Here is a 22,958-nt window from a genome sequence, read left to right on the forward strand (position 1 = left end):
TAGCGTTCCAGCATCTTGTAAACTGTGGCTAACAATGTATTATTCTTTGGCTATGTACTTTCCAGTCAAATTCGAAAGTTCATGAAGTTCAGACAAAGCAGACACTATGGAAAGCACTGAAAAACAGGCCAGGCCAGAGCAAGCACTACTGTGGTCCACTTTAAAACTTCTCCGTAGTGTTATATACAGTGCTGAACAGTAATCAGTCGAGCTAGGCCATCTATTCAGACCGCAAACATCAAAACTTGAAACAAGAAAAAATTCTCCTCTGCGATAATGCTAATTTCTGCCAGCGCCACTGTGAGAATTCTAATGGTGTGTTAGCACTAAGCTAACACTGGTGTGCATCAACTTTTATCTGTTCAAGATTTGAACACAGCTTGCAGACATTAACATATGGTCGCTGCCCAAAAAAAAAATGTATCTCATATCTTAAGAAGAAGCCAAAAATTTGTAACTTTAATGCAAGTTATTGTAAAGAGATTTAATTCCAAGTGATTTCTAAGCGTTTTTATTAGTCCATTCATTACGAAATGTTCCTGCAATGTAAAAGACAACTGCTGTGTTCAAATTATGTTGAAAAATAATGGAGATACATGTTTTTTAATGGCAACAATACATTTAATCTTGTAGCAACTGACTGAAACCTGGTTACACTACGGCTCGTGTTCACAGCCAGTGACTTCAGGAAAGCCTGTGCTTGTTGACTTCAGGAGTGCTGCTTGTTCTTATAAAATTGTCCAAACCTGGCAATCAAGTCAAAACTTGGTTGATCGGTTAATGCTCTGTCTCTTCCTGATAATATTAGTAGTTAATCTAACATGTTCCACCTTAGCCCTAGAAGGCCCTGAGGACCACCCTCTGCTAAAATATCTGACCCTGGGTCAATGGGTTTTGAGGTTTTACTCACATGGACCTCTGGGACAAGATGGCACATTACAGTATTCCCATGAAATGGCCCCATCACTCATCGTGTAGCACCACGGCAGCGCGTCCTCATCAGGGTTCCTGCATGTCAGCAACACAGCTAATCAGTATCAATTACAAGGTTACTATTACAGTTACAACAATTTAACCAATCAGCACTCACTAGCAATAATGCTAGCGTCTTGCTGCCCAAAACCCGTTTGCTGTAAAAAAAGGAAATATATTAGGGAAGTTTTCTTTGTTTTTTTAGTGAAATACATCCTTCTACTTTCTAAAATTGGAGGAAAGTTCTGGGCGAGTGATTGGAAACTATTTAGACTTTTCATTTTTAGCTGTTGAGCTCCATTTACTCCCATTCATTGAGTACTCGTTCGCGCAATATGTAGCATTAGCATGTGGTATTAGGGTAATGTACATGTTGAAATAACACAGTATGCAGCATTAGCATTACTGTAGATGTATTGGCACTGTATGTAGATGTTGCACTAGCACTGTATGTTGTATAAGCCATATGTAGATGTTGCATTAGCATATGGTATTAGCATAACGTAGATATCGCCTTAGCAATGAATGAACCTTAGTGTAGCGTAGTATTAAAAAGGTAGTAGGTTGCATCTGCACTAAAATGTGGCATTAGCATCGTGTGGACATTGCATTAGGATGCACATAGGGTGGATGTTAACCTGTATGTGGGATTAGTGTATAATGTGAATGGTATGCCAGACACATTATAAAGAAGGAGGAGACAGTTAACTGAAAAATTAATAGGACAGTTAATAATGTTCACATTGCCCTGTTTGACAGGAAAGCCCTTCCCTACAATATAAAGAACTGCCTTGCAGATAAAGTCACAAGTGGATCCTCCCTAATGGTAAAAAAGTAGCCAGAACAACCTACAAAAACACATTTGTTGCATGTTATTTACATCAAACTCTACAAACTATTTATGTGATTTTTGTCAGATTTTTTTTAAAACAGATGTTATCGAAACGTTAATTTGACATTCAATTTTGAGTTGATATAACTAGAAATAACTGCCCAGGGGTAGAGCTGGGCGATATGGCCAAAAACGTTATCACGACAAACAAAATTCATATCGTCCGATATCGATACATATCGCGATAAATGTCAAATCATGATTTCTTTCACGTTTGAAGGCTGATTTTGCTCCTGGGTGGTTAACTGTGGTTTTAAACTATCACTTATGGTCCGATCATGACAAACACTCGGCAAACAGTGGGACATTTCACTAATCTGTCTTGGGACAGTGGGAGAAAGTCTCTGAGCTGTTTTTATCAGATGGAAAAGCACAGCTGCAATTTTTGTAATAGTCATGATTTAAGAAAGAAAACAGGTTATTTTTAGCTGTCTGGAGACGAGCGCTCGGCTACCCCGTTACAAATGCTAATCAAGTGGCCAACAACAGTGCTAAACTCTTTAGTTTCTCAACAACGTCGACTCGGTTCGGTAGGTCACTGCTGTCACTCCTACCACATCCATGTCAGAGCAGATCACAGTATTCAGACACCAGCTAGCGACGACTGGGTTTCTCTATGCTATCGTAGTAGTTTAAGGGGTGAACCACAGTATATCTGACGTTCGCTGTGTAAAAGCATTATCTGCAGTGTGAATCTCTCACACCAGACAAACAGAGTCCTCCTTTTAGGTATGTTTAAACTGAAAGCGGTGATTTTGTGTCTTGTTTGATCTACCGTATCATCAATTCACCGTGTTTTGCCGAAGCGCTGCTTCAAGTTAGCCAGCAGTTAAAAACAGCTAGCCTGGAAAGACAGCGCTCTCCCGCTCTCCAATGCCTCACAGCTTCCTCAGTTTACTTTCGAACATTAACCTACTTCTTTCTTTCACTTTCGTTGCTCGAGAATGCACTAATACTAAAATATGACGGTTTGGCGCTGTATCGAGGAAAAGTTATATCGCGATACTTATCGTTTTATCGCCCAGCCCTACACCCAGGGGCATTGCCAAGATAGCCACCGAGTGGATGGACTTTCGTGTAAAGACTTTGGTTGCACTGTGCACTATGTAGCATTAGCAAGGATGAGATGAGGATGTGCATTAGAGAGAAAAAAAAAAGAAAAAACATCTCTACAGAATGATAATTTCTGCTAGTGCCTCTATGGGATTTCTAGTAGTATGCTACCGCTAAGCTAACACTGGTGCACATAAACATTTGCCAATTCTAGATTAAACCCAGACATTTGAAGGTTGTTAAAAATTTTACATATTTTTTCTTAAAACAGACATTAACATATTTTACTTTGTACTTTGACAGAAACCTGGCTGCATCTGAAAGAAACCTGGTCAGACTGGTACAGTCAGTGACGTATCTAAGACTTCCAGGAGGCCTAGACAGCCATTTGCTCTCACAAAACTGGTCCAACCAATTGTAAATCAAAACATGATTTGTTGATTCTGTTGTCCCTTCCTAATTACGTCAACAGTTGATCTAATGTGTCCAGTGTGGATGCAGGTTTTCATTCGAATTAAAGTAGAAGCACATATGATCAGTTGTCTGAAGAGAATAAACAAGTAGAATCAGGTGTGCTCCTGCTTGACAGAATATAGAAACCAACTATTAGCCTTTGAAGATGTGCATTAGCACTGTGTGTGGCATCTGCACAATGTAGATGTTGCATCAGCATTGTGTATGAGGTATTTCACAGGCAATGTGGCCTAACCTGCAGAAGGAATGATCACCCAGTCCTGTTAGAGAGGTGCTGTGGACTGTGTCCACAGTCAGCTCATCATACAGCAGGTCAGAGTTCCAGGGCAGACAGGAGGCACCAGATACTGTAGTGTTAGCAGTGCCACGGTAAAGCACACCATTGTCCCTATAGCACTTTTGCTCTGGCCCTGAACAAACACAAACACACACAGACAAGGTTAACGTGGGTAGGGGTGGGTGGGGGGTTTAGGTGGCATGGCCTAAAAGTCTGTTTGGTGTGAGGGGAAAGTTTGTGCTATGAGATACCAAGTGGCTGCTGAGGTGTTGCTGGGCCACTGCACTGATATCCCAGCTGGTTGCTAGGGTGTTGCTTATTCACACTATTCTTGTACTAGGAAAAACAGTGAGTTGGCTTTGTCAAGCCAACTTTAATTAATATGATATCTAAATTAATATTTTCAAAACAAATAGCTTATCATCGTGACTGCTAATAAAAAACTATGTAAAGTCTGGGAGCCCAATAACAAATCAGAAGAAAGAAGGTGAGAGGAAATGAAATATTGGAAGAGAGTCTGCTAAGACTGCAGTGCACAGGGCCCAGAAATTTAATACACTCATAGGGCCAGATTCACAGACCTATAATAACCATGAAGCACAGACTAAAATGGCTTCTTATTAGGGAATCACCATTGAAATTACCCTTTAGTGCAATACTAAGGTTAATCCATGCCTAAGAAACCTGCTGTCAGTGTGATAACACTGTGTGTTTTGTATGTGTTCACTTACTGATACTGCAGCGTGTTCCACTGTATTCTTCTCTGCAGGCACACACTTCTCCTGTGCCTTCAATTATTCTGCAGATGCCCTCATTCTCACAGGGATTACTTGAGCAGACTATATAGAAACACACAAACACAAGAAAGTAAAATAAGTGCAAGCACAGAATGTGTACCAGGACCAGAAATATGAACGAGCATCTTTTTGTACGGAAAGTCCTACCTCTGTATCGTACACGCTCACAGGACACGCCCTCACTGAGGCACTTGCACAGCTCCACGTTACGCAGTTGGATTCTTCCCCATGACTCCCCGATGTCATAATGTCTCAGGTGCAGTGGTTCATAGCACTTGCCTACCGATCACAACAAAGAACGGAAAACTCTGATCACTTCTACACTAATTAAAGAGAACAGACTCAATATGCTTCTAGAATTTAAAGCATAGGCTGTTCAAAATAGGCCCTATTAGAAAGCTGCAAAAACCCTAGGGGCCACTATGGCAGCGTTATGGGAGTCGACTTGCTATCCTCCTTACAGAAACTGCACGTCAACCTCCAACCCAAAGAACACAGTGATAAACAAAGCTTTTCAGGTGCAAATCCAATGGATTCTTCCAGCACTATTCACAAAAAAGCCGAAACGCACAGTTTATGGACTGTGGCACGGAAAGTGCAAAATGGGCTTCTCTTCCTCACACACCCAAAATGTGGAATTACACCAATGTGCAAAGATCACACAGAAAATGGGTTTAGATTTTGGAAATGAGGCTAATTACATATTCCACTCATTTCACTAAAGACTGAGCAACCAGCGGCCCATTTTGCATGTAATTTTCTCCGCCTTTTAAAACCATAAATTGTGGTCTCACACGCATGTTGTTGGGAGACTTCCTTTAAGAACAGCAGCAAACACAGAGGCTAAATGGACATACAAGCACTGATCATGTGCTAAAAGACAGAAAACCGTGTGTAATGTTAGTGTATGAAATTATTACTTCATTGTTGTTCCCTATTATAGTGCTCTTTATGGTGATCTTGATTTTAGAATGTAGGGAACAGCGATCAAAAGTTATATACAGCATTCTGGATTTTACAATTTAGCACATGGTGATGAGAGGACCATTTTGAAGATTTTTGGACATCTCTATAAGGTGCCAAACTCTAAAAATAAGTAGTGAGTATGGCATAGTTTTGGACACAGCATAAGTCTTCTCCAGCATCTGGAAAACCCATCTATAGCAGATCTCTAATAACCAAAGACCTGATTGACAGCCATGTGATTTCACTTTGACTTCTGCAGCTGAAACTGCTGGAGCTAAAACCCCATCATTAGCCTCACAGCTTCAGTGCTGAAATGAAGAAGCTAAATTGGGCTCCAAACACGTCTTGTCTGATCAACTACATCCAGGATATTGGGTAAATTTTACCAAACTATTCCTTCAACACCTGTTGGGTCAAAACTGAAAGTGTATTCTAACAGGACATATTGCTCACTTATATCACTTCATTTAAAGAAAAAGTCACTGAAAGATGGACAAAGGTACAGACAAAAATCAGGTTTTAAGCTGGCTGCTACTACTGCTGTTAGCTATGTTATGTACAGTAGTCCATTTTTATACATAGCAGTATGTAATACGGTGTCAAAAACCACATAAGCAGGTCTGTTTGAGATTACTTGGTGCGGTGTGCGGAAAATATGTGATGATACAGGGATGCAGTTTGCACAGTGTTAATTGGTGGGCTGTAAGCTTTTTGCCACATTAGCCTTTTAGCTAAAGTGCAAAACTAAAGAAGCAAGCAATGTTTTGACTAACTGACTAACTTAAAGGGGAATCTGTCTTGGCAGGTCTAAAATAAGTCATTTTTCATCAAACTGTTCTTTTTACAGCAACCCACATTCTGCTAACTGGTGAATGACAGATGACAGCAAAACTACAACATGCAAAATGAGAAGTGCACAGCTAAACTATGAGTCGGTTTGATTTAGTCTTGAAGAAAACAGCCAGCAAGCCAAATCAGTGAGAAAGTTCAGGGAGGCTGACATTTAAAAGGTAATTCAGCTAATTTTATAAAACACACGTGAAATTCCTCAGCTTTGAGGCATCAACTGAACACAGGTGTTGAGAACATTACTTTGGAATGGTCTCATAAGTCAGCCAGGCTGAGACGAGCAGGCCCAAGGCCATTTCCTTTAACAACCAATCAGAACAAAGGCCGGACATCTCTCTACCAATCAGAGCGGGGGGTCAGACAAAGGCCAGAGATAAAAGAGCTGAGAGAGAATGAGAGACTATAAAAGGTGAAACCTGATCATTAGCCTGATGAAAGAGAAGGGGATAATGGGGATTTTTTTTGTGTATCTGTAGAGATACCAGCAGCTTACCACACAGCCTGGTCACTCAGACTCAGGTAAAACTAAGCTTGCAATGATAGTTTGCAAAAAATCATATTTACACAGTTTTCCCAAATGAACCTAATCAGCTAAGACATGTTTACCATCTGAGGTTTGCTTTTACGGAGCTAAGAGGCTAAGAGGCAAACCAGTAGCTGCAGTTTATGCCCCAGTTATATCCCACTTAGCATCTGAGAACTGCATACCTAAATCACCACCACAAGGCATTTCAAACAGACTTGCTTATGTGGTTTAAAATGGGCAGAAGTACAGGGAGAAGTCAGACTTCAACAAGTGTTTTAGCTATTAAATATACTTATTCTTTTATACATAAACCACATAAGCAGTCTGTTGAGATCACTTCACAAATCAATGTGGTTTGAGACAAATGTGTGACTTCAGACCAAACATGTCTGAGCTGATCAACTACATATGGGGCAAACTGTGTACAATTGTTTCTAGTGAACTGCTTTAAGCCTAGTTGTAAACTGAAAAGGACTTTTTGTCACTGTTAATAATATCCCAGGACTGGTTGTAATCTGTGTCTGGAGGTCCAAGGCTCAGGATCTTGCTCTAACAACACACATACTCTAGCAGATACACTGACAGTTCTTCAGTATAACCAGTGTTTTCAGTAGAAAGGAAGCTTTAATGTATGATTGGCAGAACAGGTTTAGTGTGTAATGAAGGTCCTTCGGTGCAGTTCACTCACTCAGTTCACACGCCGGCCCCATGAAGGCATCCGGACAGGCACACTCAAATGAGTGCTGTTGAGGTACCGGCGTACACACGCCACCATTCTTACACGGGTTTGGTTCGCAGAGGCTCCGATCTCTGTGAGAACTCAGAAAGGCTAAGGAAAGAAGGAAAGAGAGAAAGAAAAAGGGAGTGGATTAGAGATCTGTATGTACAGTACTGTGCAAAAGTCAGAGACCATTTCATTTACAGTGAAAAAGGCCATTACGTACAAGTTCAGGACTTCTTTAAGTACAAGTTCAAGTACTTCTAAAGAGGTTATATGTAAGATTTACATAAGGAAGGTGAACAGCAAAAGACAAATGGAACTTCTAACCACACTAGAACTGGTAGACCACCAAAACTATCAGATAAACAGTAGTTAAAGCATTAATCTTTGAGAGAGAGGAGAAAATCAGGGTCCAGATATGAAAAACTCCACAAGTGTTTCTGGAAAAAGAAGAAAAATTTGCAATTTGCAAATATATTCAGTGCAGACTATAGTTCATTTTTTGAGGTGTTCTTTTTTGCTGTTCTAGTTTTTTTTATAAAACAAAGAAAACGAAGCCAGCTGTTTAAAACTGTTCTATAAATAAATAAATAAATAAATAAATAATCAGTACAAAATTAAAGCCAGACTAGTTTTTTAGACCGCCACTTTTTTCCATTTTCTTAAGTACTTGACCACAAAATTGTTCAAATGTCCATCCCTAATATATAAATCATCACAAGAAAATCTGCAAATCAATCAAAGAAGCTGCTGGTGGACTGTCCACTCCAGATTCCAGACCTCAACATTGGCAAATTAGTTTGGGTTACTTGGACTGTGAGAAGCAACCAGCAACTTTGCAGGTGAGGAAAAACATCCCTGCAGAAGGCAAGACCCACAAAAGAATGGAAGCTGTAATAAAGGCCAAGGTGGATATATTTAGTGGAAACAACTGAAAACTAAAACAATTGATATTATTTGTAGCTGTTGAGGCTTAAATATGTGTTCTTAAATAACGTGTTACTTCTTTGTGTTACTGATGCTGAAAAAAAGAATAACTTTTGTTTAATGGCCGGTTTGACTGGAAGTTAAATAAACTAAGGGTGGTCTCTGACTTTTGCGCAGTGCTCTATACAGACAAACAGGCTATTTTCGTTTGAAGCTGAATCTCAGAGAGAAGGAAAAAGATTTTTCACCATGTACATGGGGAACTCTTGAGTTGTCAGTAAGTGACTACATATATTGCATTAAACAGGCTGTTCACATAGGAACTTCCACTGAGTCACTGTATCTTTGACACATGGAAAATTTTAAACTCCATATACAGAACTGACACACTGGCCGTCTGACATACAGTCACACACTGAAGTAATGTACATCACTGTGACTAAAGTGTGCACTTTTCATTTGATAACTGCACGTGCACACCTGCGTTAAAGTACACATATCAGGAAAAACATACATTAATCTGCCTGCATCTGCATGCATTAGTGCATTGACTCATCTAAACACATTGTGTCGGGTGTTTACATCTTTAACGTCACTTGCATCGACTGTCACGCAAACTCGACGCAAACACAAACAGATTCCTCCCCCTTGGAACAAGCTCAGGCCATGAGTAATCCAATCCTAAGTCCGGCTTTATATGGTAAAACTTTCATGCAAGCTTAGCTGCTCCAAACTTACATGAACTTACTTTCTACTTGCGTTTCATAATGCACTGTAGAGCGTCTTGCAACTTGTCTGAAACTTGCCGCAACAGCTGCAAGCATTTCAACATTAAAACAGCCAGTCAGAACGCAGATAATGTATCATACAATGTCATCACAACTAACTAATTTCAGTCACATCATTATCATGAAAATTAAACTATGTTAAGTATTTACCGGTAACCAGTTAGCTAAACTAGCTACCTTGCTAGCCAGCTAATGTTAACATGACAGCTATTTGAACAGCTGCTTGCGCCAATGTTGCAGTTACCACAATATATGTAGACTGATGCAATATACAAAAAATACTAGCTACTAATCTCGCTACCTCGTGGAACGATGGAATGCACCACGTTCCACTTTGATTATTTTTTAATTGCTTCATGTAACGTTGCTTGTAGATCATGTATAGTTGCTTGGCTATTAAGTTTCATGCACCTTGTGACCTGCAAATTAGTAAAAGCCAACCTAAACACATGTGTATACCAAAATGTGAATGGCAGGGCCTCCTTACTGTTGAAGAGCCGTGGGCGTGGACCGCAGTAGCCCCACTTCAGGTCTCGGTCAAAGTTGTGTGTGAGAGAGCACCTGTAACACATAAAAAAAAAAGGTACAAGTGATGAATTCCTAAGAGAGCAACAGGGTCAGATGTCCAGGCCAGTCTGTGACTGGTCAGAGAAGACGCACAGAGACAACACTGAACATGGGTAAAGCAAAAATTTAAACATACATTATTTTCTTCTCTAAATGTAGTCATTTAGCCAAGACATGTTAGCTTAAAGGCTAATGTCATTAACAAGAAAGCTTATGGAAACATGTTAGCATCATGTAAAGTGGCCGCATAAATCATCACACACTTACCCTTAAACCATGATTTTTTAAGTAATCTCAAATAGGCTTGCTTATGTAGTTTCTGACCCTGTATGACACACTGTTGTCTATAAAAATGAACAGAAGTGCATGCATAGGTGAAAACAAAGCTTTCAGTTACCTTAAAGCCCGACCATTTCTGTCCATTTGTTATTCATTCATAAATAAATGTGGTTTATGGCACTGTTTATGATACCATCTAAACATGCCAAACTACATCAAATTAGTTCAGCTTTATTTGTACAACTTTTTTTATAACAGATCTTTTTCCAAAACAGCTTTCCAGAAAAGTGGGCCCAGACCACTAACGATTACCGCCAGGGCAGGAAAAACTCTCTAAGTGCCCTCTGTGACTGGAATGAGCTGTGGCACAGCAGAGAGAACGATAATATACAGAGACTGACAGCCCTGGTTTAACGTGTGAACTTTCACAAACCTACATAGCCGGTAGTTAGTTTTTCTCTTCCTTTTTCACACCTTGAATAGATGGTGTCTAAACCGGTGGCATGTTCCAGGGCTGGCGTATCATAACACCCACTTGTCTGAACACGCGCCTGTCCAGTTTTAGCACACACTCACACTACTGACACAAAAAGCAGTGTCAGAAAGTGCATCTGGATCGTAGATAACTGAGGTTAAGTGATCTGATTCTACGTCAGCATTTTTACCCCAATTCCTGTTTCTGATTGGCCTCAACTCAGCATCAGTTCTGGCATCTGGTATCACAAAAAATACAGCACTGTGAAAAGTTAGAGGATGCCTAACAAAGCACACGGAAAAAGATAGAACTGGAGACCAGGAAGGTGAAGCAACAAAGTAGTCGTTTCTAATATAGCGGACAATGAGTGACACAGTTTGTAAATCCCCAAAGCAACGCTGACAAGCCAGCCTACTAACATACGTGATCTAAGTGAAAGATGCAATGTTTCTGATGGTTTTACGTTCTCAAAAGAGAAAACTTTATGGTCACCAACTTTATCTGCATTTTGACAGATCCAAAGCAAATATTTAAAGTCAGAGATGTGGTTCTTTATTCCTGTTGATGGTGTGAGCAGCCATGTTGGTATGACTTCATATGATGAACCAGGAGATAGGAACACTATCCCAACTTTCCGAGAAGCAATTCACAGTTGACGGACTGTTCTCTTTTATTTATCCTTGTCGAAGCCTTAATTGAACGCAGCAGACTGGTCCACGACCTAAATAGTGCGGTGGTCCTATTGCAGTGTGATGATTGTGTGGCTAGGCCTGAGCCCAGTGACAGATAACTGAGTTATCAGTCACCATAGAAACAGTCAGCCTGAGTGATGGTAATAATTTATTTGCCACAGAACAAACAAAAAAAGTTCATTTATTGGTTTATTTTTGCTTTTACTATGATTAGTAGCAGTATTAGTGTAATAGTACCTCTGCTAACACTTCTGAACACATCATCAGTGAAGTTCCTGGAAGCATCAGCAGATGTACTTCAGATATATATAACAGTAACTAGTTGTTCCTCATTGTCAAATAAATGGTAAAGCAAAGGGAACAAAATACCCCTGAACCCAGTTTGACTGTTCACTGTGATTATTTTCTACATGTTTCTAATAAACTGGCAGCTTGTGTGTCTAACATCTTACTAAATACAATACAAAAACAAACGAGCGATACTAGATACCTTTACTCTCAGATGGAAAAACACTAAGATCAACTCATCTTATACTATCACTACAAGAGCCAAACTGTCTCAGGGGTCAGCAGTGACGCTGCAGGCAGGGACACACACACCCTTCCTACGTCAAAGGTGGAGTCTGAGTACGGAGGTATTTTGCTCTGATCGTGGGTGGACTTTCACTGTTTACAGTGAGAACCCATAGCAACCACGCGCGTGTGTTTCTGTGTGGCGGGGTTACTGAGTGTACAGCACTGTGCAAAAGTTTAAGGCACGTGAGAAAATTGTATCTGACTAGATTAGAGGGTGTTTATTTGCTCAAAAACACTAAAATGAGAATAAACACAAATAACATTAATACAAGAAGTACTGATTTTTTTGCCTGTCAATGTGTTACCAAACCTCACTTAGAGGAAGCCCAGGATTGCTTGTATTTATCATCCAATATCTGGTTTTGTTAATCAATTCTTCGTTAAATTAAGGAGGTGGAATTTTACAAATCTATGCAATGGCTGGGAATGTAGAGAAATCTGGAACCAAGCCTGTGTTCTTGTAACCTTCTCAAAATGAACACACAAACGGCCCAGATAAATGGTCTGATAAACACTTTGCTTAGGTGCCAAAAACTTTTGCACAGCCCTGTATGTGAATGAACGTGTGCATGTGCCATGTATGGCATGTCGGAACTCACCACTTTCTGCTAGAGCTCACTGAAATGCAGTGATGATAAACAGTTCCACCCAGCCTGAACGGAAACTTACACTCCCTTCCATCTGTAGTGAACACTTCATCACACACACACACCACACACACACACACACACACACACATAATGGGTGTCCACATTAGAGATAAGATATAAACACATGAACATCCAATAATGTGTAAGTATTGACACTCATTAAGAACGAAGGGATTAACAGAGTGTTACGCAACTGCACAGCACAGAGTGAAAAACATTGGAGGAGCCTCATGTGAGAGAGAACATTGAAAATCTATAACACTGTCAACACTAATGCATCCCAGAAACAGTTGTTACGCAAACACACTCCGTTCTCAGCTGGAGGGGAAGCGAGACGGAGAGGATTTTGGCTGGCCTACCTTTCTGACCCTGACTGTTTGACTGAGTGGACACCAGTACCTCCAGACCAGGGGGCTGCTTATGCTTTAAAGCAGAGAGAGAGAGAGAGAGAGAGAGAGAGAGAGAGAGAGAGACAGAGAGACACTTTCACTGGTACAACACTTGCAACATTCAAAAAAAACATGTTTTTCAAAGCTCAAGACAGAGAACAGCAAGAGAATGAGAAAAAGTCAGGAAAAGAGAGAAAGAGAGAAAATAAAAGAAAAAGAAAACATGAGAAAGAAACAGAAAAGAATGAAGAGAAAGAGAAAAAGGATGAGAGACAGAGAGAAACAGCAAGAGAGCAAGAGAGAGAGAAGCAGAGAGAAAGAAACAGAAAGAAGGATGGAGAAAGAAAAAGTAAGAATGGAGAGAGGAAGTCAGAGAAAGAAGGATACAGATAGAGAAACAGAAAAAAGGATGGCGAGAGAAAGAGAGAGAAAGCGACTGAGAGAGAGAGAGACAGCATGACAAAAATCTCTCGTCAGTGTGTAAAAAAGTACATGCATGTGGTGTAAAGCCTGTCAGAGGACCGACATTAAGCTTCTTCTCTTGCAATCCACCTACCGCGCAGGACCGCAGCATCAGCGCTGACAGCAAGAGACTCCACAGGCACGCGCGCTCGGGGACGCGCATCTCCACTACAACTTTACCAACTGCCCAGCAGAGCCCTCTTCAGTCTGGAGACACGAGAGAGAGAGAGGGAGAGAGAGAGAGAGAGAGAGAAGGGGGCCGAGAGACACCTGACTTTAAAAGCCTTTTATTTAACCATTATATAGAAAAGTGTGTGTGTGAGGCAGAGAGAGAGAGCGGGAGAGAGAGAGAGCGAGGGAGGAAGAGACGCAGAGAGAGGGAGTCACCGTCTTCTAACTGAGTTACGTCATGTGGCAGATTTAAAGAAACTGAAAGAAAAAAAAAAGGACAGAAAACTCCGGGAGCGAACCCGCCAATCAGAGCGCGGGAACGCATTCCAAAGGGTGACGTCGTCGTCAAGCGGCTTTCGATTTTTGTGCGTTGCCATGGCAGCATAGCTGGCTGGAGTGGCGGAAACCCACGAACCCAGGTACAGCGCGCTGTTAGTCCACCGAAACACAACACGGGCAGGAGTAAAGCTCGACTTCTGTGAACACTTCAGTCCTCCAGGTCACTGAACTGTCCAGTGGCGGTAAGTCAAGTGACAAAACGTTCTCAGGGACGGACTTATACCGTCCAGCCGCCCTGACTTACTAACTACAGGTCTACTAGATAAACGCCAAAAATAGCAGCGGCTCCGCGGTTACAATGAAAGCTTACTGTGTTTAGCTAATGGTAGCTTTAGCCCTCTTTTGTATTTTGGACCTGTAGCTTCTTCAGTGTCTCATAGTGATTAAGTTTCTTTGTCGTTGCCAGAGCTAACTACAGGCAGAGTACCCTACACCTGTACACAAGTATTATACTGCAATTAAATGACTGCAGTAAAAGTACAAATACCGCAGCGCTCGCTATTAAAAAAGGTACTGCTTTCCCACAAGTCATTGGTTTTTTTTTTCCAGCTCTTGAAGGCCACAGCCATGCCTTACTTAATCAAAGCCTTTTCTCTAACTAGTTCTCTACCTAGCTTACATCTCCCTTTCTCTCTCTCTACACACACAATACAAATCAAAACTTTACTTGTTTTACTTGAATACATGTAACTCAGTAAATATAGTTACTACCCACCTCTGCCTAAAACCATACTGACGTAAAAATGTTCTTATTCAAGAAATAATGACTCAAGCAGTTAACAAGCATAGCGTTCTATCAGCATAGGAACTGATAGGTTTGTTAAGGAATGTTTTCATTTTGGGATCCTGTTGCCTAAAATAAAATGATAAAGCTCCAGTGCGAGCGTGCTGAGAAACAGCAAAGCAATCCAAGTGAAGAACTAACAGAACAGAATGAAAAATGACCCAAAAAGGAATTGGGAGCAAAATAAGAAGGGAGAGGGATTGAGGAAAAAGTGGATTCATTTAAATACCCAGAAAAGTAAAAACCAATAAAAACTGTACTTGGAATCAAATAAATGTTAACTTGTTCCTCCTTACCTGTGTTTCCTAGTTGCAAACAAGACCCCTCCTAACCTTGATGTCACCAGCCCTAGGGCCATGCGCACCTTCTTCTCCTGGATGCCCAGACAATACCTCAGACGCAGAGCTCTACAGTGTACAAACATTTGATGCAAGATCTTGTATAATTTGACATGCGTCATGGAGACACAGATCACGCAACATGTACCTGACCACGAGACAGTGAAATGCAAGCATTAATCATTCACAGACCAAAACTGTGGTTAGTTGAAACCATTCTGAATGACTAACAGACAGCAATTTATCAACATTGGGAATAATACATTATTCACTGCCTTGTTACTCAAGGGGTACCACAGGGATCTGTTCTTGGTCCCTGCTTTTTAACATTATATACATTATCTCTTGGCTCAGGATGCTCATCTGTGTCTGACTGACGACATCCAGTAAGCTCTGATACCACCACTGCTCCTCCGGCCCAGGCATTGGCAACACTTGATGACTGATACCGTTCTCAAAATAAACACGGCCAAACCTAAAGTTTTGCTGGTAGGCCCCGAAACCCCAGCACATGTGGCGTACAACATTTTGATCGACATAGATATCAATATTTTGAGTATAAATAGTGCCATCTTACCGCTCCCATTTAAATTATGTACTGAACACCAATGTTCAATACATAATTTAACTTCTAAGTAGTAATAATCGCAATAACCATGTCTTCCACTAAGCAATAGTTCATTAAGGCTGTGGTGTGCAGGCAACACACAACAGCACAAATGTTTTTTTATATCTTAGCACTATTATATATAACTCAATGATGTGTGGTGATATATCAAATATACTATATACTTGATACATGATGTACTTGACATACTTAATACATGATATGTGTACTATATCAAGTATACAGCAGCTTTAAACATGGCTCAGCCAGTCAGATGTTAGAACTGGAACCATCCATCTTATAATGCACATCAAACATACTATTTATCATTGCAGAAACATCTATTCTTTGACACCCAGTAGCTATACAAGTACTTTTCACTGCAACATGACACATTTGGTGGGCATTGTAATCCCACTCAGATTTAGCGCAAGTGCCACCTTAAAGAATTATCCGTTCATATTTCACTTATTGTCCAATGCACCTTCTCTCTTTTCCCTCTTTCTTAAGTTGAGCAATTTCACAGCCCTGAACAAGTGAGGCCTTCCCCTCTGCAAGCGTGCAACCCAGGATCAAAGAGGTCCATTGAAATCCATCCCCTTGCAGCCAAGGTGTGTCAGGCTGTGTGTAAAGAGCGTTACTTAAGCATGAAGCTTTGAGGAATGCACGACATTATGGCAACATTATGAGGAAATGGCTCAGGTTTGTTCTTATGTGAGCTTATATGCTGACTCGAAGAGTTGTAAGGCTGAAAATCTTATCCCCTTTAAAATCTAGACGTAGTATTTAGTTATTAGTCTTAAGGCTTATTATCCAGTTAGTACTATGAATGATTCAGCAACTACTTTGAAATTGCTATGTAAGGTATGCAATTACAAGACTGTGTAATGAAAGTCTGGACTCAGTGACAGTGATGGGGAAAAATGCACTTTCATAATCATTTCATACACAAATTAACACAACTGTTCCCGTACATTGGCAGGAATAAAAACGCGGTACTTTTGCAAATTAAATATTTTTTTTCAAAGTCATGCTGTACTTTGATATTGAGCTTGATTGTGGGGCTTCCTTTGATCATTCCAAAGTTGAGCTGAACTACAATACTGTGCAAAAATCAGAGAACGCCCTTCATGGACTCAATTTCCAGTCAAAACAGCAATCAAATGATGCATATTTTACCATCAGGAAAAAAACATACATTTAACATAAAATTAAGACGCCGCACAAACCAAATGTAATGTCTTCGGCAGACTTTGTTTGCTTTCAGTTTGTCAAAGAAACCTGCAGGGATATTTTTCCACACCTCCAAAGCTCAGTCTTAGATGTTGGTTGCATTTTCTGCTTCTCATGTTCCACTTAATCACAAACACATTCAGTGATGTTGAGGTCTAGAGCACCTACTTTGTTTGATTTATCCTTTTTTTGTCTATTTCCTTCTTTCAGTAAGGGCTTCCTCACAGCTACACATCCTTTCAGACTCAGAGCACTGAGTTGTCTTCTCACAGTAGAAGGATGGACAGAAGCACTTTTTTCAGATTTGAAGCAAGAGTGGAGTTTGTTTCTCAAAGATTAAAGCTTTAAGTACTGGTTTTCTGATGAAGACAGTTTTGGTGGTCTGCCGGGTCCAACTCTCCCGGACTCCGACTCCCAGAAGCCCCCAGGAGAGCATGTGATGCTCACCCTACCTGCATCAGCCAATCAACCACTCTCCAGATCCCTATCACCTGAATTCTGACCAGCTGCACCTGACTGTCATCAACTCTACCCTAAAAAGACTGGTTCACTTTTCTCACTCATCGTGGAGTATTGCCACAGTTGGTTTTAGTGCAAACCAAGCGCTCTTCCTTTACTGCTGCTCTGTGTTTGACCTGGCTTGTTTTCTGACCTCATTTTTTGGCTTTGTATTTTTTGGCTTTACTTTCTCTCATGTTTTGCCTTTTGGTTTTGACCTCTGTTTGGCTCTCGACTATCCCTTTAATGTCTCTAATGATTGTTAGTAGCCTCTCTCTGGTTTTGACCCTCGGCTGTGTTTGATTGATCCTCGTTAATTAAATCTTTTGCTTTTATGGCCAGCGTCTGGTCTATTCTGTCACATTACAGCATTTTCAACAGTACCTCTTATGTGAAACAATTTGCAATTTTCATATAAAAATTCAATTTACTTTCTGATATAACATTAATTTTAGTTTCTTTTCACCTCCAAAAGTCTAATAACAGGTGGTGCAACTGTCCATGTATGTTGATTAAGTAAAGCATACAAAAAGTTAGTTATATAAAATTCTAAATAAAATAGTCTGATATGATTTTATGTTTGAAAACTTTAAAGTGCTCAACTCACATTAAAACCTTTGTCTGCAAGTTCGTACTTCCACAAATGTCAGGCAGCACAACAAAAGACAAGGACTTCTATTTTGACATGCTTTTATGAAAGAGGGGCCAGTGTACTGCATCATAAAGAAGAGCCCAAGTGACCCTCATGGTGCAATGCCAAGGTCAGAAGCCCCTTCACAAATTTTGGAAAAAAATGTAATTTTTGAGTCATGGTTAGAACGGGTCAGGTGGCCTGGCTTCAGGAAAACCATGAAAATGTGTAATTATTATAATGCCTGTTCAATTTGAATTTAGTCTGAAAAGTCAGGTGGCACAACCAGATCAGTCAAGTGGTGCAACCGTTTGTGTGTGCAAATTTTAAATGTTATGTTTAATGTTTTTCCAATATGTTAAACTCAGCAAATAAGCAAATAAATAGAAATTGTGCACTAAAATTAGCAGAACAAAATGCCATATTTATTTTTTTTTTTGAGTAAACTTAACAAAACGTAATTGGACTAGGGGTGTTCAAACATTTGCATTTGACAATAGATCTTTTTCAGAACGGAGAGAAAGAAAGAAAGAAAGAAAGAAAGAAAGAAAGCAAAGAAGAAAGACCTCTTACAAAGAACCTGTGCCATAGCAATACTTCAAAAATATAAAATTTCTATAGTGCTGTTTAATGTTAAAAAGAGAAGACCAATTGCTTGTAGAAAACACTACAAAATATTTATGCTGTTTTGCACAGATGGATTTTATCACTGATTTTATCAGTGATTTCAAATATGTTTTTGAAACGCTTCTGTGGCTTTTAGTTTCAGTACATCTCTCACCATTCAAAGAGATAGAAGTCAGGGGGCATTTACACTTTTTTTTACCTATCTTTTTGTCTTAAGATCTGACAGGTCAGGATAAGATTTTTCAGAAAATTGTTTTACAGAAGCAAATCTTATCTTAATTTAGATATCTTATCTTCCAGCATCTTATCTCAAGTTAGGAAGTGTTAACTTACTCAACTGAAGTCGACAATCAACTGTCCTGTCTGTTACCTAGCAACCGACCATATGTGCACAGCCGAAACGTGAACACATAATCCAAAGTTAGTCAGATAGCTAGCTGCTATTACTGACATAAAAAAGTCAAACAAAACTAAAGTGCGATAAGCTGGAGGTTGGGAATATTGTAACAGCGCTTCGTGCTGTTTATTAGAGCGTTTCCCAAACTCTTTAGCTGACCGCGCTAACGTTATTCCTCCTAATAAACAGACACACATTCAGCTCTGTCTCCTCATTATTCACCACCATCACTGTAATATTTTATCTGATGAATTTTCATCAACATTAACACATGAAGGTAATAAGAGGGGATGGTGGAGATCATGTCTGCAGTTAGTACTGCTAGATAAAAAACGTACCATTTTCAATGTAGATGAATTTAATGTCATTATACTGGTTATAGTAAACTATGCTCTCTGTGACTGCATAAAACAATAGAAACAGACAGTTAAAACAGAAGTTCAGACACCTCTGGGGACAGTATTTAGGGAATTTAGTCTAGTTAGGATGTTTCTGTAACTGTATTTCTATCTGGAGTTAACGGGTAAAATTATGAACTGTTGTTCTGTGAAAGCTTCTGTCCTGAATTCAGTCCTAAGTGAAGCTGTCAGGGTGACTAAACGATAAGATTTCCGAGTTAAGAAGTTTCTGTAATAAGACCCCTGGTCTTTCATGAGTGGAAATAACTGCCTGTGTGCATTGCCAAGATGGCTGTTGAGTGTACAGACATGACTTTGATAATATGTCTATAATAATGTATGATATTTTCTATACAATATTACTGCCGTACTATATTATACTTATACACAGTACTCAGGGTTGGGTAGTAACGGAATACATGTAATGGCATTACATTATCAGGATATGAAAAAAGTAGCAGACTGATCTGATCAGACAGTAAAGTTCTTATTCTTGTTTGTAGCTCCGTAAAATTATACAGTTTGACCGGCTATAAATCAAACTTTTGATAACCTTAACCTGCCAGATTTTAACGCTAAAGTGAATTAACATTAACTAACAGTCTAGTTAGTTTCGATTCTACATGTATGATTCCTGTCCCCGATAGCTTTTGAATAATGGGTGCACAATGTTAATATATATAAACGATTATTGTTTGTAAATAAGATGATCAGCTCCCACTGAGTTGTCATTTAAAATTACTGCTGTTTTAAATTCATACATCACTCTGATTTCTACTGAACAGCTGAAACTGACCTGATTAGGAACGGCTACAAATTACCATCATCAAAGTTCAAACACAACACACCAACATGAAACATGATCCAGTACAGCATTTTAGCAGACAGAATGAAAATGATCGGCAGTTAGAGTTTTGGGGGTTTTTAAAACGCCTCTATGGCCTCAATATATAATTATTGTTGATGAGGGGTCTCAAAATAAGATTTATACCATATTGATCTTTTGTCTTTGGCATGATAAACAACAGAGTTTTAACACAGGCAAATAAAGAAAAGTCCCAGGACAGCAATATAGTTTTAACTACACTGCATTTGGTAATATTTATTTTAAACCCAGAGACCTCAATACCAGCCCTTACTAACATTATTCATTTATTTAGTTCCTTCTCAGGCTAAAAAATTAACTTCATGAACTCGGTAGCTGTGCCTGTAGGCAGATTAAAATCAATACCCACCATTACCTCTACATTTCCTTTTAAGTGGTCTCCAGGTGGATTTCTCTATTTAGATATTTATGTGACTCTAGAATTCAAACAATTCTACACAGCCAAATTTCCCTTCTTGTTAGAAAGGATAAGCTAAGACCTGGACCGGTGGAACTCTCAACCTGTTTGCTGGTTGGGACGTATAGCATCTCTTAAAATGAACCTTTTTTAATTCAGATGATTCCTGTTCGGTTTTCTAAGAAGGTTATGAAAGAAAACATAAACCAAGACATAAATTTAATGGCTTACAACTACTGAGCTCCATGGGTGGCTTAGATTTACCAAACATTAAATTTTATTTGTGGTCTGCACACTTAAAATATATTTCTGAATAAAACAGTGAAAAAACATCTATATATAGTTGGACCTTGAGTAGTCCCTATCAAGACTTCCCTGACCTTTTATTCTTTAAACATTTTGAATTAGTTTGGGAGAGCTGTGTTAATCCTGTCACCTTGAATACACTTAAGGTATGGAAGGCTACATGCTGCTTTGAAGGAAAGTCTAAATTAACCTAACATAAATTATTAATAATCCTGACTTCAAACCAGGTAGTTACGGTGCAGGCTTTCGAATCTGGGCAGCCAAAGGTATCAAAAGGTAAAAAATGGACGTTTAATGTCTTTCGGACAGCTGACTCAGCAGTATCATTTATCAAGACGAGTTTTTGTATGTTTATACAAATTCAGAATTACATTATCGAGAACATTTTATTTATAGTCTATTTTATAATGTGTTGAAAGTTAAACCAGCTGTTTATACTTTAAAGCTTAAAAATGTACAGGAGAGGTAACTGTGCGTAGCTGTAAGTGATGAAGAATATCTGAAAATACACTCAAGTCCATTTTCATATGTAACCATACAAAAGCTATTCAGTGCCGAATCATTCGTCAGATGCACATCTCACCCAGTCGAACCCATGCTTTTAACAATTCAGCTTCACCACTCTGTCTTAAGTGTAAAACTCAGACAGGATCTCTTACCCATTGTTTTTGGTCATGTTATATGGTACAGGAATACTGGGCTAAGAGAGAACGCAAGAAATGAAGAGCGTCTGTGATATAGAAGTTGATTTAGATCCGTTATCTTTGATTCTGGGTGTCCCCAGTGAGAAAAGGAACTTTACCAAATGAAAGAAGGTTATACAGCACACTCACCTTTGCAGCAAGGAAGAATATTTTACTACAGTGGATTACTGAGAAGATTCAGACTGTGAGTGGTTGGCATAAGATATTAAGAGACTTAATGCCACTGGAGTATTTAACCTGTGCACTCCATTCTAATACAGACCACTTCTACAAGGTATGGGGGCCTCATATTAACTCCATCTGGCCTAATTTGGCCTCTGTTTTAATAGTGGGGTTTCAGTGATCCCTTGCACCAGCTGCATCAGTAACAAGACCCAATTTTTTTTTTAATAATGTTGAGCCTAAGCCTCTGAAAATGGTTGAATGGTAAAGCCATTTTTTGTGAATGTAGATTGTTCTAAAGACAAATTCCAAGAAAAATATTAATAAAAAAGGGGAAAAAAAACAAAACATATATTGCATTTGATACAATGTGCTGGATTATTCTACATTGATTATTTAGTTCCATGTGTTTTGGTCTTTTAGTTTCAGTGTACTCATTTTTAAAATTTTCCTGTTAAGTTCACTCAGTTTTTTTTCTGGGGAGCAAAGCTTGCTTTCTGAACATCTGAGGAACAGAAGGAAGAAGGAAAGAAAGAAGGAAGGAAGGAAGAAAAAGAAAGAAGGAAAAAAGAAAGAAAGAAAGAAAGAAAGAAAAATCTGTGGTAACATGTTAAGAAACTAAAGGTTTTTAAGATTCCTGTACAATACTGCTATAATAACCTATAAATAATCCTATAATATAATCACCCCTGCAGTAATATGTTATAGCAATCTATAATCCTTGTGTAGTATCTTGTAGTGAACTATAGTACATTTTCCTATTAGATTCTTTACAGGAATACTGTAGAAATTCCTGTAGTATTACTAATATTCTCAACAATTAACTAGAAATGATACACTTCAGCAGGTTCACAGACATCACATAAATATTCCACAATAATGACAAATATCACAATAACACTTTTTCCACATAAACAGCAAGTCTCAAAGTGTTCTTGTCACTCCTTGCTCCACTCCCTGCACTCCCTCAGCAACACCACCACCCCATTACTCATCCAACTGGAGTCTGCTCAGGTAAAAACTCCTGCCAACTCTCTCCCATGGGTTTCCCACAATGCTTTGCAAAAGAAGCTATTGAGACCATTCTGTTCCTTTGAGCCCATTACTCTTACTCGAGTTCTGGCTGTAAAACATCACATGGCATCTGA

The 22,958-nt window shown here is 39.3% G+C and overlaps 1 protein-coding gene across 7 annotated transcripts in view; it reads right to left on the minus strand.

The window, feature by feature from the left end:
• LOC118816658 (hepatocyte growth factor activator) overlaps window positions 1-22,958 on the minus strand; it is an 80,452-nt gene that overhangs the window by 11,099 nt on the left and 46,395 nt on the right. For 4 of the 7 annotated variants that reach the window (XM_036583164.1, XM_036583165.1, XM_036583163.1 and 1 more), the window contains 11 exons: window positions 14,923-15,033; window positions 13,427-13,532; window positions 12,841-12,904; window positions 12,431-12,524; window positions 9,730-9,803; window positions 9,203-9,268; window positions 7,495-7,635; window positions 4,613-4,744; window positions 4,400-4,507; window positions 3,627-3,801; window positions 911-1,008 (listed from right to left, as the gene is read on the minus strand). In XM_036583164.1, the coding sequence (XP_036439057.1) occupies window positions 911-1,008; window positions 3,627-3,801; window positions 4,400-4,507; window positions 4,613-4,744; window positions 7,495-7,635; window positions 9,203-9,268; window positions 9,730-9,803; window positions 12,431-12,524; window positions 12,841-12,904; window positions 13,427-13,532; window positions 14,923-14,984 (1,120 nt within the window). In that variant the 5' untranslated portion in view covers window positions 14,985-15,033. Of the gene's footprint in view, window positions 1-910; window positions 1,009-3,626; window positions 3,802-4,399; window positions 4,508-4,612; window positions 4,745-7,494; window positions 7,636-9,202; window positions 9,269-9,729; window positions 9,804-12,430; window positions 12,525-12,840; window positions 12,905-13,426; window positions 13,540-14,922; window positions 15,115-22,958 lie in introns of those variants that run through there. The other 3 variants (XM_036583161.1, XM_036583167.1, XM_036583162.1) reach the window with 3 other exon arrangements.

The sequence above is a fragment of the Colossoma macropomum genome, unplaced genomic scaffold, assembly GCF_904425465.1.
Source record: "Colossoma macropomum unplaced genomic scaffold, Colossoma_macropomum, whole genome shotgun sequence".
Taxonomy (NCBI): Eukaryota; Metazoa; Chordata; class Actinopteri; order Characiformes; family Serrasalmidae; genus Colossoma; species Colossoma macropomum.